At 46.0% G+C, this 17,324-nt stretch overlaps 1 protein-coding gene across 5 annotated transcripts in view; it reads left to right on the top strand.

The window, feature by feature from the left end:
* The window catches only part of IFT43 (intraflagellar transport 43), a 46,811-nt gene that overhangs the window by 28,205 nt on the left and 1,282 nt on the right, over positions 1-17,324 (top strand). For 2 of the 5 annotated variants that reach the window (XM_068683179.1, XM_068683180.1), the window contains 4 exons: positions 2,797-2,829; positions 3,203-3,249; positions 15,573-15,645; positions 17,104-17,179. In XM_068683179.1, the coding sequence (XP_068539280.1) occupies positions 2,797-2,829; positions 3,203-3,249; positions 15,573-15,645; positions 17,104-17,179 (229 nt within the window). Of the gene's footprint in view, positions 1-2,796; positions 2,830-3,202; positions 3,250-15,572; positions 15,646-16,782; positions 16,920-17,103; positions 17,180-17,324 lie in introns of those variants that run through there. The other 3 variants (XM_068683177.1, XM_068683178.1, XM_068683181.1) reach the window with 2 other exon arrangements.

Below are 17,324 nucleotides of genomic sequence, written 5' to 3'. Positions count from 1 at the left end.
CAAAAATATTTTGTAATTTTATTTTCCAGCTTGAAACAAGGAATTACAAAGTAACATGCCATTAAACAAAACGAAAGGAAGACTTTGGGTTTAAAGCTCGATAAAAAAAGAAAGGGAATAGTAAGCTGGTTGGTGTCTTCTTTACCTGATAGCTTGGTCATCAAGGCAACATGGGGTTTGCTGCAATTTCTGCTGGCACTCCAGAAATTTCATACCATAAATCCCAGATAGTTCTCTACCTGTGAGCTGGTTTGAAATGCCAGTTTCATCAATTGATGCTGTTCCAAGTCATATATTAACAAACCACTGTAGAGCAGATGACTGAAAGCAGATGTCTCCTAAACAGGACAGCAGTCATTTCTAGCTCCTGCTCTACTTCCCCTGGTAGTTAAATGCTCTGTGTAAACCACGGTACTGTCAAAATGAGAGACTGGCATCACCCACTGCCACCTTTGTGTCCTGAAGCATGGGGGCTGGGGCATTCCCCTGGAGGGGCTGACAGTGGGCTTTAGCTTGCCCAGGAGAGAACTATCCTGTTTGGTGGGAGAGAGTCCTAACACCCAGAGTCTAGCATTAAAGCAGGCAGTACTCTTGTCCTCTCCTTGCTTATGACTTTTTTCCCCAAATTATGATTTTCTCCAATACAGTGCAGCTATTTCATAATGAAATAAAGCTATTTGGCAAATCTAAAGATAGTTTTGGGAATGCTGAAGCTACACTATTCTAGAATTGTGCAGATGTCCGAGTGCGTTGTACAAAATATGAAAATGTGAGGGCAGAATATTAAACCTAAGCAAGGGCATTGGGACCCACAGCAAAGCTGCCCAGATTTGGAGTCATCTAGATCAGTAAGGTGAATTCTCACTGTGTATGTTAGCTTATTTCCCTCAATGAGTCCTTTTCTAACATAACTAGGAAAAGCTGGGAACGTTTTAAGTCTGAGAATGCACATAATAGTCTCTGCCTCTAGGAGTAACTTACGACTGCCTTCCCATTGGGCCAGCTGGATACATGCCATGACAGGGAGCTCAGGAAAAAGAAACAGAAATTGCTTACGGGGATAGCAAGGCCCTCTCCTGGGAAGTTATACTTGTGGAGTGTTGCACTCTTGCCTGGGGACAGGCAATGAAGAAGGATGTAAGAAGCGTGAGTACTGATGGAAAGAAAAGGGTTATTTGGGGCTGGACAATTATCAAGAGTATGGGATCATGCTAAGAGGTTAGGTTGAACCTCCAGGAAACAATCCCACTGTGAGGGCAAGGGTCTGAAGACAGGGTGTGGGAAGCAGTTCTGTGAAGGAAGAAGGGAGAGAGATAAGATAAATCTTGCATCATCTTTTCATATCTGTCTTTTCAGATTCCATACACCAGCGTGAGCTGGCAGTGGGCTCTCTAGAGCCATCCCTTCCTCTCTCCATGGTATCAGGGGTTCACAAAACTGGGGAAAAGGAGGCAACTGAACAAATGCTTCTCACTGAAAGAACACTCCTGAATTCCCCAACTCCATTGTGCTTCTGCCTTGTCATGAAAAGCAGCCTGCAGATATAGCTGAAAGCTTGGGTGCAAATGTCACTTATATGGCTGCAGTTCTGACCATAGCAGTGGATATTATAGAGCTCAGATCACTGATTCTGTCTCATTTTTAGCTTCTCATAGACTGCAAGCTCCAAGGAGAGCAGTGGAGACAAGGGGCTTTCTCCTTCTCATAGCCAGACATCCTGTGTGTCCTGCTCCTTGCTCTTACAAGAGCAGACTATTCACAGGAGAACTAGAAGAGGATGGTGGCCTGCTGGAACAGAGAACTGATGAAAAGTCTGCTCCATATCATGCAACTGCTTTGAAAGGAGCCATGCCAGGCAATGAAGCAGCTTCTCTTGCATCTTGGCGTGTCTTGGGACAGTGCATGTGGTAGGGGAGAGCCCCTTGTATCCCTTGTCATGGTGCCCTGACTTAAGGGAGGGGAGAATATTTATTCCCAACGCATAGAGATGAAACTTCACTCTGCAAAATGGCCAAAGCAATCAGCGAGTGATGGAGTATCTGCTAAAAAGAAACCTGGCATTTAATTAACTTTTCAAAGTGCTGGTTCAGCAACCTCCATGTTTTACATTTTGAATATTGAACAAGCGTCCCTAATCGGAACTGAATTACTTCTGGGCTTGCTGGGGTGGAGAGCAAGGGAGCTGCCATTTGCCAGTGCCTCCCCCCCTCCACGTTATTATTATGAACTCCTGTTAACTCAGCTGGATCAACCCTGATTTACTGCAGCGACAGCATGTCTGACCTCAGCTTGGCCAGCTCAACTGGGGCTCCTAGCCTACAAAGGCAACCAGATAATCTTTAAGCACAACCAGGGGCAGGAAGAACCTGTTGATCTCTCAGGGGTAGATAAAAAAAAAAGTATGCCTTCTTCTTCATTGCTGATGTGCCAACCTCTGTACTCAGGTAAGGCAAACTTTACCCACAGCTGATGGCAGAGAGGATGAAAAAGGATCTGAGAAACTAAAAAAAAAAACCACACCAACAAACAAACAAAGAAAAAAAAAAAACCACAAGTGTGTGTGGCTCTCACTGTATCTGGACCTGTCCATCTTTGGGATCTAAATGATTCAGCATTAACCTGATGCATTCAGGGACTTTGGCTCAGTGGTTACTCAGAACTTTTGAAAGGTGCATTGTGTGATATCAGACCTGGGTAGAGGAACTGTTTTGCACATTAAGAGTTATATAGGGAAAGGTGTGCTTTTTATAAGTTTTTCTAGCCTTTTCTAAACATAAACCTTTCCTTGTCTTACAGGTTAGGAAAAAAGCATGCGGAAGAAGTAGAAGAGTAAGTTCCCGTTGTTGCTAAGACTTCCTTTACAACTTCTACATCTGGTTTCACGGAGAAGGGGCATGAAACTCATGTACACCAAGATCTGAAACTACTTGGCATGAATTCATGTTGGGTGTCCCAGCGTGGGTCAGTACTGGTCACTCTGTAGTTCCCTGGGTGTGGAGTAAGGTGATGGCTCTGTCACTCCTATGTGATGGAAAGAGGGAGAAGCATCTGCTTTCCCAGCAGACTCACCCCAGCCACTGCTGTCTAACCCATGTGTAATAGCCTAAGGGTTTGTTTCAGGTACAAGGCTTGTGGGGAAAAAGGGGACACAGGTGCTTTTCTGGCCTTGCATTTGAAATTATTTCCTTGTGTTTTGCTGCAGCCATCGTCTCAGGCAGCAGAGCCTGGAGGTATCAAGTGATGGAGGAGGTAAGGTATTACCTACTTGACTGCAAGAATTGCCTTCATGCATGTCTGGGGGTTCTCCAGTAAAGTGAGCAGAGGCATCTGGTTAGAGATGGCAAGGGAATGAACCACCCTGGAGGGGAAACAAATGTGGTAGCTGCTGTTATAAATTCGCTCAGTCATATATCAGACATATATCACACTGCTGAAGTTCCCCAGCTGCTGAAAGGGGGGGAGAGAGCAAAGGAGATAGAGAGGAGGATGAGGAAGTGAGCCTGTAGTCTAAGTCTGGCTCTTCATTAAAATAGAATAATAAAAAGCCTTGGGGAAGAAGGAAAGCGTCAAGGGGACACTTTTCTCTGTGATTACCTCCATATGGAGAATAGTGCACTGGAGTAAGAAGAGGGCTAAAAGACCAATAAAAGGTTCAGAGCAGGGATAGAAGGCACTGCTGTCCCCTAGTTTAGGTGAGAGCAGGCTCTACTTAAAGCCCCTTTTGTATTTTATGATAACACCCCAGTCTTGCACCAGTCAGGACGAGTGCCTGCACAGTTCTCTTGGGGCTTTTGTCATGAGAGAATTCTTCATTTAAAGAATCCACTTGCCAAATGCAATATCTGAGGTCATAAGCTAAACATATGTATGATAGGTTATCCCACCCCATCCCTCTACAGGCTGCTATGAAATCTACTGGACTCCTGACTTAGCAGTAGTTTTCTTTATAGCTTATATCATTTACTCTTTTAGAACTGGATAAACCAAGAAAATGCTCAGGAAAAATCCACAGTATGAAGTTCCAGAGATATAAGCCTGTAAGACATAGAAATTCTTTGAAGTTTCTAGGAGCTTCCTAAATTTTCAAGGGCTAAGGATTTTATACTGTGTATAAAACGTTGCATCTATAAAATATCTCCAAGTATTTGAAGAATTAGTAGGAGTCACAAATGATCAGACATCAATATGGTTAATGAGACTAAGTAGAAGGCTTATTTGGGTCTTCCAGACAAATTAAGCATTACAATATATGACTGCCACAAGTGGCACCTTTGCAGCACTGGCATCTTCAGAATAGACTTGATTTTCCCCCTGGGAAGTTTCTTGGGCTTCATAGACTTCAGCGTACATCAGTGAGGCTGATTGTTCTGAATAGCTGTTTGACTGCATATGTGTTGTCCTTCTTGTTGAAACTTGGGCTTATATTCAGAGTACAACTTTTCTGTGCTAACTAAGTGTAAAAATGCTTGCCACATGGTAGCAGCATGTGACTTTTAGTGCTCCCACACCTTGGGTAATAAGCACAGACTAGAATTGATACAGAATGTGCTATGAAGACACGGTAAGTCATACTACACTTCACTTATTTACCTGTACCTAACCTATAGTTAAAGGTTGATTTTGGATTGTTTGCTAATCAAAATTCATTTTTAGATTATATGTATGGGTCAGAAGAAGGATCCTGCTAATCTTGTTATGGTCTGTACCCAGGCAGTTTCTAGTACAGTCAGGTACACTGGGTTGTGGATCTAATTTCCATATGGAAAATCTCTAAATGATCAGTACATTGCATGCTTGTGGTCCTATATCTACAGGGAGTGCAAACAGGCTAATTCTGGGAGAGCTGCTCTCCGTGTGGGCTTAGTAATTGCACTGAAGAAAACTGACATACAAACAAACTCCAGAACCTAATTAAAACTAATTTTGTGAATAAGCCGAGAGATATAAATAACTGCCCAGTGTAGAAGGCAGGGAGCAGCACTGTGCAGTTGTGCTGTAAACTGAGCCATATAGGCCTCCCCTTCACACAGCCCTTCCTGGCGTGTGGGTCCTCAAGGATGGGTCATGGTTATTTTGTGCTGCATAATGTGTTAGCTTGTACGCCTTAATGTGAACAGGTGTGGTTGCCTGCTGATTGCTGCTGACAACCAAGACGTTAGGATTGCCTTCCTTTAACCCGTTAGAAAGGTTAGCTCTACCATTCCATTAACATTGCTTGCCCCCCATCCAACCTTTTTATTGAAAGAATCAAAGTCAAAACTGCATGCACTTAAAAAGATAGCCCTATGTATCTGAAGTGTGCTCGGTTGTGATCATTTGTATGGCACTAATGACCAGAGGCTCGGAATTTGGAGTCTTTTGGAGGAAGCATTAAAAAAGCACAGGCCCTGGAGAGAGCCTGTGTGGAGAACAGAGGGAAGGTCACACAGCCAAGTGGAGACTTCAGGTTTTATTATGCCTTGTAGTTTCAGAAGTAAAACTAGAATTCTCTCACTACCATTCACACTGTGCATGAAATAGCATCTGATTACTCATCTCCATGGGATTTGGGGAGAGGACAGTTGCTTCACAGGCTGTGGGAAGGCTGGGGAAAAACTAAAATAACCTGGAAGGTAAGTGGGTGGTCCAGACAGGGACAAGCACGGAACCATATGTGCAGTTCTGGCCACTCCTTGCAGGTGCACAGGGAAACCCAGAAGGTGCAAGTCATCCATAATGCACAATACAGACTGTCAAAATCCTACAAATGAACTAAGTACCTTGGTTCAGGCTTTGCTCAGAATCCATTTTCTTTAATCCATATTTTTTCTTCATATAGGAAGATAGGAATTAATGTAGGAATTCTTCTTGCCCAGGACAAGAGAGCCATTTTAAAAAGGAGCCAGGTTTGAGTTTATAGGAAGCAAATAAATGTGTTTGACTAAAAGCAGCACCATGTGCTCCTGTAAAACTCCAATCTGGAAAGACTGATTTGAAAAAGTGCAGTGTCTCTCCAGCACTAGTTCTGGTGTGTCTAGTTGCTGGGTGTTTGGGTTTCCGACAGCACCTGCTCTGAGCTCAGTGCCCATCCTCCTGAACAGACACTGGGACCTGTTAGTACATAGGCACAGAAAATGGATAACCTATTTTTGCCAGGCTGATGTGTGTCCAGCTAAACCCTGGCATGGTGGGGCCCAGCTCCTCGGCACCGTGGGCTCCTGCTTTATCAGGATTTAATGCAGCACAACTTGAGGAATAATAAACCTTCATAAGCAACAAAAAGGTGTTTAATTCCTAGAGGACAGGCCCAGTTGAGTCAGTTTTGGCCAGGGGCAATTGGGGGCTTAATGCTATGTATGTAGCAATCTGGGCAATCTGAGAGAGAGGAGTTTAAGGGTAATTGCTCAATTTTCTGTCCATGTCAACAGGGAAAATGGGCAGCAGTGACTGAGCGCTGAGCAGCAGGGAAACTGTGTGAGATGGGAGACTATCAGCAGAATTTAAGAAGTGCTATCTGCAGAGCACTATTTCCTTTTCTGTAGCATCCAAGATCTGCTTCTCCCCAGTATAAACTATTCTTTGTCATAAAGTGGGAGGAGGACAGGATGACTGAGTTCACGTCAGAGGGCTTTTCCCTCCCTTTGCTCCTTTCTCCAGCAGGACAGTAGTGACACCACTTCTGCTTTGCTTGGGTATTTCATTTGGCTTTACTCGGTTTGTGTGTCTCATTCTGACATGCAGCTACAACGGGCTGTTTCCTGTTGGGGTGAGAAGTATTGGCATTTCTTTCTAGCTCTCCGTAAGCAAACTACTTCATCATGCTGGTTAAAAGCTTCCCCTTTGTTCTGTTCTCGTCCACCTGTTCTGCACTGCTGGGTTGCACTCCCCCAATGCCTGTCTCTTCACTACATCACCCTTGGACTTTTCCCCTTGGCACTGCAGTGCGGGCTTGTTAGCTAAGATCGGCACCTCTCTGCAAGCTCCCCTTCCTGCACAGACTGTTTCCTTCAGAAGTCCCTTCCCCTTTTCTTTCTCTTACTCGGGGGATGCACAGCTCCTAGTACAGGGCTTCCCTTGGAGGACTGGGCTGTGACACGTGCGATCCTCTGTCTGTGGGAACAACAGCTTGTTATTTTAAAGCAGATAGTGTGTGTGAATGAGAGAGCTGATTGAAATGAAAGCCTGCCTGTGCTATGCAGACAACCTGAACCTGACCTGCAGGTGAGGAAAGCTGCAGGGAGGCAGTCACTAGATCTGTGCCCTCAAGGCAAAACCCCTTCCTGCCTGCTGGGAAGCCTCCTCAAGGAAGCAGAGCTAACGGTGAGACCTCTCTATACAATGTCAAACCTTTAGAAGGACTTCTTACCCTTCTAGCATGTGGCAGTAGCTCCTTTGCATTTGAACAGGATGAAAAAAAAAAAAAAAGAGAGAAAAAGAGAGAGAGAAAGAAAGAAAAAAAATAGAGAAAGAAATGGGCACATGCCATGGTCCCTGCATCTTCCTGGGAAGTGACATCTGCCTGTCAGGTGGGAGGCGGCCCTCATAGGATATCTGGCACCTGGGACAAACACAGCCATAAAAAAACCAAACACCTCACAAACTGCATGCAGATATGCACCAACGATGAAATTGCTCCAAACAGAGCTGAGAGTAAGAGCAGGGTGTGGGTTATTGCTGCCTGCATCACTCCTGACCAAGTTTGCTGGTTGCTTCCCCAGAGAGCTGCTGCTTTAAGCCACTGAGTGCTGGGGGATTCCAGGGACTGTGGCTGCAAGGAGTTTGTGATGGAGAAAGCAGCTCTACTGGCCAAGCATTAGGCAGAAGGGTGAGAGGAACTGCAGGAACTGTCAGGGAAATGGTGAGCGGGAGCTTCAGAAGCTCAGGAGACAGCACTGGGAACAGCCTGGGCAGAGCTGAATGGACTCAACGTGCTGAGCATCAGTGCAATGGAGACCGAGAGGAAAACAAGGTGTTTGGGACATTGTGTGAGTGGGCTGAGAGGAGCCTGGGGCAGGGTGACAGAAACTGCTGAGTTTCTTGGATTCTGCACCGTGACTGTGTGGTGCTGTGAGCACAACAGCTGCTCCCCTGGGCTGCTCCCCTACAGCACTGCCCTGAATCTCTGCACAAGGGCAGTGAAGGGCAAACTCAGACCAACCTGAAGGTTTCCCCTCTACCGCTGGTCCAGCCTGAACTCCTCCAGGGACTGCTGACAACATGGGGATCTAGAGCCTCTGGTGTTCGAGGAAGTCTCTGTCTTGGCAGGCAGAGTGGATGGGGTGGAGCAGATATCATATCCCCAGGGGATGTGGCTGAAGTGCTGTTTGGAGTGACTAACCACTTGTCAGGGGGCAGTGGGCAGTTTAATTGCAAGGGAGGAAGCACAGCTTGTTTGGGGCTGAAAAAATCCTCTGGCTAAGCATCTTCCTCCACTAAATTCTGCGACATGGTAGGTACAGAGCCATATTGGTCCTGTGATTGCTGAGTCCATAAGTGTAGTTGACGGACTAGGTTTACCTAAAATACCCTCTAAGAAAAAGCTCTTGAAAGATGATTACAGAATTGAGACACCATCATTTAAAACTGCCTAAGGCAAACTTCTTTGAAAATTGCAGCAGTGGAGGGACAGAGAGAGAACCGCGTAGCCCTTGATTGTAGTGTCGTTCCCCCAGGACCCGTTCCCCCTCCCCCTTAGTTTCTCATCTGATATGAGAGAGAGCAGCAGTAAGATTCCTCATCTGTCTTATGAAAATCCGATTCTGAGTGGCTCTGATCAAACCCAGCTGGCTGTCAGCAGCGGTGGCCTTGTGTGGAGGGAGGGAGGCTTCTGAGGAGTTGCTGGATGTGGAAATGTCATGGGTGCCGCCGATCAAAGAGGCATTTTTTAATAAATATATATAAGAAAAAATAAAAAAAAACGAAGGATTTAGCATAAAAGAAATGTAGTTTGTCTTGTTTTTCCAGCGTTACATGAAGAGGATGAAATAGAATCAGAAACGGCTGCTCCTGAACATACTTCCACAGGAGCATTTGAGAAGCTTCTTTCTCTGCCACACTAAAGCTCTAACACAAAATCACTCATCTCCGGTGTTATTGGGGAGGATTTTGTGCTCCTGAGTTCACCAGACCCTCCCTCGGTACCTCGTGCCTTCTTGTTTGCTGCCCCACCACCTCCTAAGTGCGTCTCAGCAGGGGAATACTGCAAAGGAGCTGGGAACAGCTTTGAAATGAGGAAAACAGATGTTACAGAAAGGAGGGCAGGGACAGTACGCTGTCAGTGGGCTGCTGGTGAGGCTAGGAGGTGTCTGGCCACTGCAGATGCTGATAACCTCAGGAATATGTTGGATGCTGGGTCCTGAGCCTGGCCTCCAGCCCACCTGTCTTCTGCTGCTGGTGAAAACCCTGTGCATTAAGAGGTTCCTCGTCTTTTCAAGCTGCTGGTGCCTGGTCTTCTTGCACAATACAGCACAGGCTACTGCCTGGTGAAGCCCAGCACAGAGCTCAGAGACTCACCTTACACTGCTCCTTGGTTTGCATCGCAGCAAACCGTTCCTTGGTTTGCTCCTGGCATTGCAGCAGTGTCTCTCTACCTCTCTTCATGCTTCCCAGGGACTGAAACCGAGCAGAGGCTTCGTGGCAGCAGCAAATGTGCCTGACGCCTGCCCCAGCAAAGTGTCACGTGAGGTGCAAGTCACACTGTGCTGAGCAGTCTGAGACAGCGAGGGGCTTTATCAAAGCAAGCGGGATGTCTCGGTGAACCACCCGACCTCCCAGGCAGCCCTCCATCTAGCTGGCAGTATCGTCAGACTTAAAAATGATTTTGTCTGGTGCCTCTGTAAGGTAAGGCTGGAGGGTCATCACTGCATCTACTGCATCACCCACACACATCCTGTGCCTCCCCTGACAACTGCCCACTGGGTGACTTTTCCCTTCAGCTGCCTAGGTTGTGCTGTTACCGTTCTCTTCTCTAAAGGGCGTTTTGGGGCATGGGACAGGCAGGTTATCCTCTGCTTGTCTCAGCTTTTAAGGCAGCGCCGTAGCAGCTGTGGTACCGCCTGCTTTTTTACCCTGCTGTTTTCATCTCCCTGCTGGCTGATCAGGCACGTATGCTGTTCAGTATCAGCCCGCTGCTAGGGCAGTTTCAGTCAGGGAAAGGTATCCCTATGAAATTAATGTCCCAGCGTCCAAAGATGTATTCTTTATCTTCTCCATTTGCCTGCTGCTCTCTTGAGAAAGCTTCCAAGAGGCTTCAAGCTTGTTTGTGTGTTCAGCAGAAGCTGTATGTGTCCCTTGTTCCTTGTGTTTTTTTGAAGATTTTTTTTTGCCTGTTGCTTTCCACTTTTTTCTTTAAAAAATCCTTTTTTTTTTTTTTTAATTCTCCATTTTTCCACTTAGAGAGGAAAATTATTTATTGCATTGAGATGCGCTAATTAAAGCCATTTTCTGGTATTTGGTTACTGAAGTGTTTGATGTCTCTCTGACAAGACCATGAAATGCACGGAGTGTCCACAGGGACAGAATTTGCTGAACACGGTGCTTTGTAAATGAGGGGACACAGTGTCGCAGCAGCTCATGAATATGAAACGCCCATGATGCTACCTCAGTGGACTTGAGAACACAGATGAATCCTGTCATGTGCTAAATGAGACCAATTTCTTTCACTTAACTTCATCTTCAATCAGACCTTCTTCCATTTGCCTGTTTAAAATTCCCCAAACGTGATGCAGAAGGTAACAGCGTTCAGTAAAACAAAGTTTTGCAGCAGCAGAGATATTGTAATTATCTCGTTTTTACATTTTAGGAGCGAGTAACTTAAACTAAAGTTAGTTTCATTCTCATGCCTGCTTAGCGGCAGGGGACTGCCAGCTCCAGAAGCCGCTGCCCTTTTTGTTCTCTGGATGTGGCAATGAACAGAGAGGACAGCTCAGTCCCTGCTGCTGGAACGCCTGCTCTGTGCTGGCCTCTGGAAGGCTCACCTGGCTGGAAGAAGTTGGATCAGATGAAGTGTGATGGAGGCATTCTTTTGGAGGCGTTTTGAGGTGTGGCAGGGTTTTGGCTCTTCAAGCAGCTCGGTGAGCAAGTAAGTGGCAGCCACACAGCTGAATAACTGCAGGCCTGACCTGGGACATGCTTTTTACATACACTGATTTATTGCCTGCCCTTGAACAGATTCTGCCTGTCCCCACTTTGTCTCTAACAAAGAATTCGGTTCTGTGGGGCCAGGACCAGATCTTACCGTGAGCTTGCAGCACTTTGAGGGACCCAGCCTGCAGGTGTTGCTACTAAACCAAAAATCAGCTCTGCCTGGCAGGGGAAGTGCAACTCCACAACCTGCAGGAGCAATGGGGCTGTAGGGTGGTGCAGGCTCTTCTGTCTCCTGCTTGTCACCTTCTTCCATTGCTGTCCTCAGCTGTCAGTAAGTCATTTGCTAAGGGGCAAAAAGGTGCTGGCACTGCACGCACTCTAGCATGAACACACAGAGCCCTGCTTTATGTATGACTTTAAAAATGGCTATTCCTTGTTTATTGTTTGGTGCAGTATATTGCAACTCCCCTGTTAGCCAATAATTGGTCCTGGTGTCTCCTAAGTCTTTGTGGATGCGCTTATTTTGGTTTCATTTTTTTGATGGTTCACTATTGTTCACCATCACCTAGGAGATAGAGGGGAGTCTGCAATGGTCATCCAGCATTTGGTGCTCAGTATTTTACATCTCTATCATGAGCTGTTGCTGAAGCTAGTATCTTGTTTCTTTTTTGGGGGGCTGAGAAATCTATGGGGAAAGGCTTTGTTTCATTGTGTTCCCTGTTATTTTGAGCAATAAAGAGAAGCCTCATCCATTTCTCTTTAAGGTGACTGTACACACTGATTGTTTTTTGTTACCCCCTCCACCTTCTATTGCATACACATCTCTTCTGCTTCTAAAGCACTACCTGGCAGGTTTGCCCACTTGTTCTCCCTTCCCTTCAGCTCAAATGAAATTAGGATACTCAGGAGGAGCTGAGTGCTATTTGTAGGAACGTTCTCCTCATTATCTGTCATATGAAATGGGGATTCAGAGGAGTTCTGCCTGGGGAAGACCGTCTGAGGGGGGCTGCGTAGGAAGCATTCCTCTATAGCACAGGGCTCATAGGCCAGCTGGAAAACCAAGGTCAGTAATGTGGTTTGTACCCAGTTTGTTGCCCTATTTTAAATTCTTCACTAGTAGTTCAAGTTTTATTTTAACGTTTCTTACTATTATTATCATATCAGTTTGTTCTGATTTCAAAGTCTGCAGGAAAGAATATGAAAGTAGGGGAAGAAAAGCTGAAGCTGTGAGATTTTCATGTGGTTTCTGAGATTTGCCTATAGTTTTGATAAAAAATAGTTGTTCAAAAATGATATGGAGTCTTCTTTTCCAAATGCAGCCAAATTATGCAGAAAGAAAAAGAAAAAAGAAAAACCTAAAGCTAGTCTGCAGAGAATCACCTTTTGTTTCCAGGTTTTGAGGCTATCCCTTCTTTTCATGTTCAAAACATTTTGTTTTCGTAATGCCCAGGCCATGAGTTCACTTGCTTGCAGAGACGTGATAGCCATGAAAGTGTTCCCTTTTGCACACAGGCAGCTCCTTGCCATGTAGGTATGTTGTGAAATTATTTCTAAAGCTTATGTACATGGGGACTGAATCCAGGCACGGGAGCCTGGCAGTAAATTATGTGGTAAGATTCCTCACCAGAAACACAGGCTTGTCAGTGTTCTGGGGAATGAGCTGAAACCCACACACTCAACAGGAGGGAAAACAGTGGGTCACAGGGCAAAGAACACAGAATGGGAGTTTGTAATGGGGCCTTGTTGTTGGGAAAACCTAAAACCTTTTCCAGCTGAATGTGTGCTGCACTGCAAGACTGGGAGAACATGGTCCTGTGAAATTTCTGTAGGTACTACTATTACATATAAGTAGTCTCACTACACCTAATGGGAATATTAAAGAATATGCCTATATTCTTGCAGCACTGTAGCCTATGTGGTACAGCTGACATAGTGCCATGACTGGGCTGTGTTATGAGAAAAAGCTTACTGGGAAAAAAAAAAAAAAAGAGAGATGTAAACCCTAAGAAGAGTAACAAGAGTGATTAGGGGGCTGGAGACCGAATGAGAAGGAGTTGGCTACTTGCTAATAAAGTGAGAAAGGAGACACTTTGCGAACTGTAAGGAGACAGAAAGGAGAGGGGTTGTGGAGATGTGGCACCACAGGAATTGGCAGAGGGAGGGGGAGGTTATGAGCAACAAGTGAAATTAAGACCCAGATATTTCAGGCCCAATTTGCTACTGATAGCAGTTAGCTTAGGGAGCTGATATTGTCTTATAATTCCTGTCAGTCTGACAGTCCTAAAGGGCATTGCCTCAGCCTAGAAATGGACAAAATCACCTGCACTTTGCAGTAAGAACAATCGTGCAGTTGCCTTTGTTGGAGGGGCTGGAAGGAGCCCCCAGAGCATTTCTACTTTTTCTGTCTGTAGTATTTTCAAAGCGCCTATAAAATATTGGAGCCTTGAATTTCTTTTGGAAAGAATTTCTATGTGATTGCCTGCATTTTGGAAATACAGAGTAGAGGATAGTGGGCAGGGTGCTTGGGAATCTCTCCATGGAATTTGACGGCAATGAGATAAAATCAGCACTGGCAAATCCAGGACTCTTCAGGAACCTGCAAAAATGGAGGGTGCATCACAGATGAGAACACAAACTACAGTTTTCTCTAGTTCAAAAAGAGATCAACTAAGGCAAAAGAACAGGAAGAAGAGACCCCAAAAAGAGCACTGAGTGAAGAAATTCAGTTTGCTGTGAACACCTGGTTGTGCTGCCAAAAGAGGAGAAGGATCTGACCCTCTCCTTCTATAGGAAATGCTGCCCGGTGGCTGGGGGTAGCTCAGCTCCCAGGTAGCTCTTCATTTCCTTTTGTTTGCTGAGCAGCCTTCACACTCTCCTGATGAAAGGGGTGAAATAGATCTGGAGAGACTGGGCTGTTTCTCACCGTGGCGAGGCATTTCTTGCACGCACCATCCTGGAGGCCTGTTGCTGCAGTTTTCCTTTAAACATCTTTGGCAAGTTCGCCGTAGCCAGAAAGCCGCTTTGCAGGCACCTGTTCCTCGGGTGGCTGGGGAGCTCGAAGGCACAGCTCTGCTGAGATCGGCCAAGCTGTCACCGCCGTTCGCCTCGGCCTGGCTCTCGCCGCAGCCGCCGTCCCGCTCAGCCCCTCCACCCGGCAGCCAATTAGTGAGAAATCCCACTGTGTGGTGGCACCGAACGGCCCCAGCGATGAAGCCCAGGCTGACCCATGCCCCGTGCAGCTGGGCCACGGCTGCCTCCCACCCTGGTGAGCCCGGGAGGGGACGGCAGGCAGGAGAGGGCAGCTGAGAGCCTGCAGAGCTCTGACAGGCGGCCGGACAAGGGGCTCTTCAGCAAGACCCTGCCCGGAGCGCCACAGGTGGGGACATGTCTCCAGCTCCTGAATATTCATGGCAGCCTGGGCTGCGGAACTGGGCAAAGGCAGGCCCAGCCGCCTGCTGTGGCCCGGCAGTAACACGGCCCCACGCTGCTGGCAGAGGCAGGAGCAGCCTGCCTGCCCCAGCACTGGAGGGGTCAGCTTTGTCCCCACCGTGTGTGAGGGAAACCTCTTCCCTGAGCTGACCATCTCCACAGTCTGAGTGCTCAGGGACCACAGAGAACTTTAGTAGCCTTCAGTCTTGAAAGGAGCTCTGTGCTAGCATATTCTGTCCTTGCTTTGCTCCTCCAGTTACTTTCCTTTTTCTTCCCCTCTCCTTTTTTGCTCTCTCTATCTCCAAATGTTTACAGTACCAAAAAGCATCCAGTGTTCCCCGAGCCTTGCTCTTTTAGCAGGATTCACTGTGCACCCATTTTTTTCTGCTCTTCTCCCTTCTTTTGTTTCTAGCATCCTTTTTAGGTGGAGTAGCCACAGTCCTCGTGCTGGGAATATCTAGTGACCTTTATCAGCTATTCCGGATTCACACTGGAAAAAAATGAAAAGATTTCTGACATTACAACACAGTGCATCTTCCCTAGGCTTTGTATCAGCTGGACCACCTGCACTTCCTTCCTCAGCTATCAGGAAGATCAAAGTCCTCTGCACAGTGTGAGACCCCTCACAGCCAGCATCCCCTTCAACATGCAGGTTCACATGGCTTCTCCCAGTTTCTGTCCCATGTTTCATTCCTAACAGATTCTAGGAAACTGGTGGCTGAGCTGAGCAATCGATCATGCATAGGAGGCAAGTTGTTGCCAGTCTTAGGGTGATGGCAGGTAGGCAGCCAGCTTTTTTCAGCTTTAAGGTTGTCTTCAAATTCAGTCCATGGCTATTGAGTTCTCCCCAGCCTGAATTTGTTTCTCTTGTCATATTTCTTTTGACTCCAAGCATTAAAGCTTCATTACCTTCTTTTTAATATTAAACGATATATTTTGAATCATTGCTAAATAACTGCCTCATGTTTTCCTCTAACAAGAGACAGGCTGTTTCATATCTGTGAAGCAAGGGAGCCTTTGTCTAGTGAGAGGAGAGCACAACACTTCCCACTTACAGCTGCTGCTTTCTCTTGTTGCAGACATTCCTGTGATCCCCGACTTGGAGGAAGTCCAGGAGGAAGATCTGGCCATGCAAGTGGCAGCTCCCCCCAGGTAAAAGCACTGCCAGGTGCTCTGGAGGCTCTCATCTGCAGTGCGAAATGGCTGGTTGAAATTAAACTCTATTTTATCTCATGTGCTGTGGTTGTCTGTGGCACGGCCATTCAGCAGCAATCGATGCCGTGTGTTGTGACAGTGGGGCTCCAGGCTGAACAGGGGAAACTTGGTTCCTACTACACAGAGATAGAAATTACTGCATGTTCTCTCTATATATACAAAAAGTACATTAGAGCAACACATTTGATACTGCAAAATGTAACTGAAAAGTTAGGATTTGTCTGATTTAAGGTTGCATGTATAACAAACGCCTCCGGTATGCACACATTTTCATGCACATTTTGATTACACACTGTTTTGCCCTCCACATGATAGCCTTCTCACTCAAGTGCCTGGTTAGTTTGCAAAGTGCAATCCTGTTTGAAGGTGTTATCACAGTCAGTGATAACTCTTAGGACACCAGTCAGTTAAAAAAAAATAAATAAATGGAAGTTTGGCATTTTTTATCTTAAAAGTATCAGGAAATTCTTCTTTCTCCTATTGGGCCTATGGCCAAGATCATGGCCTAGGATTTCTGTTGAGCCTTGTCTGGAGAGGTGGATGTCTTCCTCCTGACCACAGATGCCTCTCTTACACATATGGAGTGGGTATTGTAATTAAATAGCTGTTAATATAATTAAACGACGCTTTACAATAGTGAATCAAAAATGACTTTTTCTCTCACCAGAGTTCATTTATTTGTTTTCTCTCTTTTGTTTAATCCCATCTGTTCTTCCTGTATCCATAGTCACTCTGCAATAGAAGACAAGTAATTTTCAGGGGCAAACATGAACAGAAGATAAATTAACACAGGTCTTCTCAGGATTGCATAACCTGCAAAGGGAAGCATGGCATGCCAGTATATTGCCCCCTGACCATCTTTGGAGCCTACATTTTAAGAAATTATATTTGATAGCTGTTACTCAGCTCAGACATGGAAATTTCGAAGTCCCTACTGTTCAATAGCTTGTATGGTGAGGCTCTTAGGGGATGCTTTACATGCTGGGAAGCTAGGAGAGTCATTTTGGCTGTTATTTTCTGGGTATGTATGTTTGAATGTTCACTACCTATCTGTTTTCTTTCTGGCCCTTGCAGCTAGTTTGTGGATTTTCTCTCTGGCATGCCAGCTTCTCCAAAGGAATCCGTGGTTGCCTCGCACCCTTTTTTATGCATCTATACAACCCAGCACACAGATTTGTCAATGACTGTTCATTTGCTGAATGAGATGTGCTTCTGTCTGTGGACATTGACCTCCAGTGTCCACGTTGGGTGATGAATATGGTGTCCCATATGAGTGGGTGATGAATATGGTGTCCACTTGAGATGGGTGTCCCCAGACTCCTGTTCAAGCCACTGTTCTCCTCAAATTGATTCCACACTTACCCAGGCTTGTGTTTTGCCTATTTCTGGTTGCAGTGTGCAGGTGAACCGAGTGATGACCTACCATGACCTGGACAAAGATCTGATGAAGTTTGCAGCCTTTCAGACTCTGGTAAGTGGTTGTTGCTGTGGGGTGACCAGTGCAACTCCCTCTCCTTCAGTTCCCCTTCATCCTCAACAGTGATACTCAGCTGCATAAAATGCACAGCCTATGATCCAAACACCTTCTGGTCTGCCTGCAAGTCTTTTCCTTTCTG

The sequence above is a fragment of the Anas acuta genome, chromosome 5 (assembly GCF_963932015.1).
Source record: "Anas acuta chromosome 5, bAnaAcu1.1, whole genome shotgun sequence".
Lineage (NCBI taxonomy): Eukaryota > Metazoa > Chordata > Aves > Anseriformes > Anatidae > Anas > Anas acuta.
Note: the sequence above shows the minus strand (reverse complement) of the source record. Positions and strands in the feature narration are given on the sequence as shown.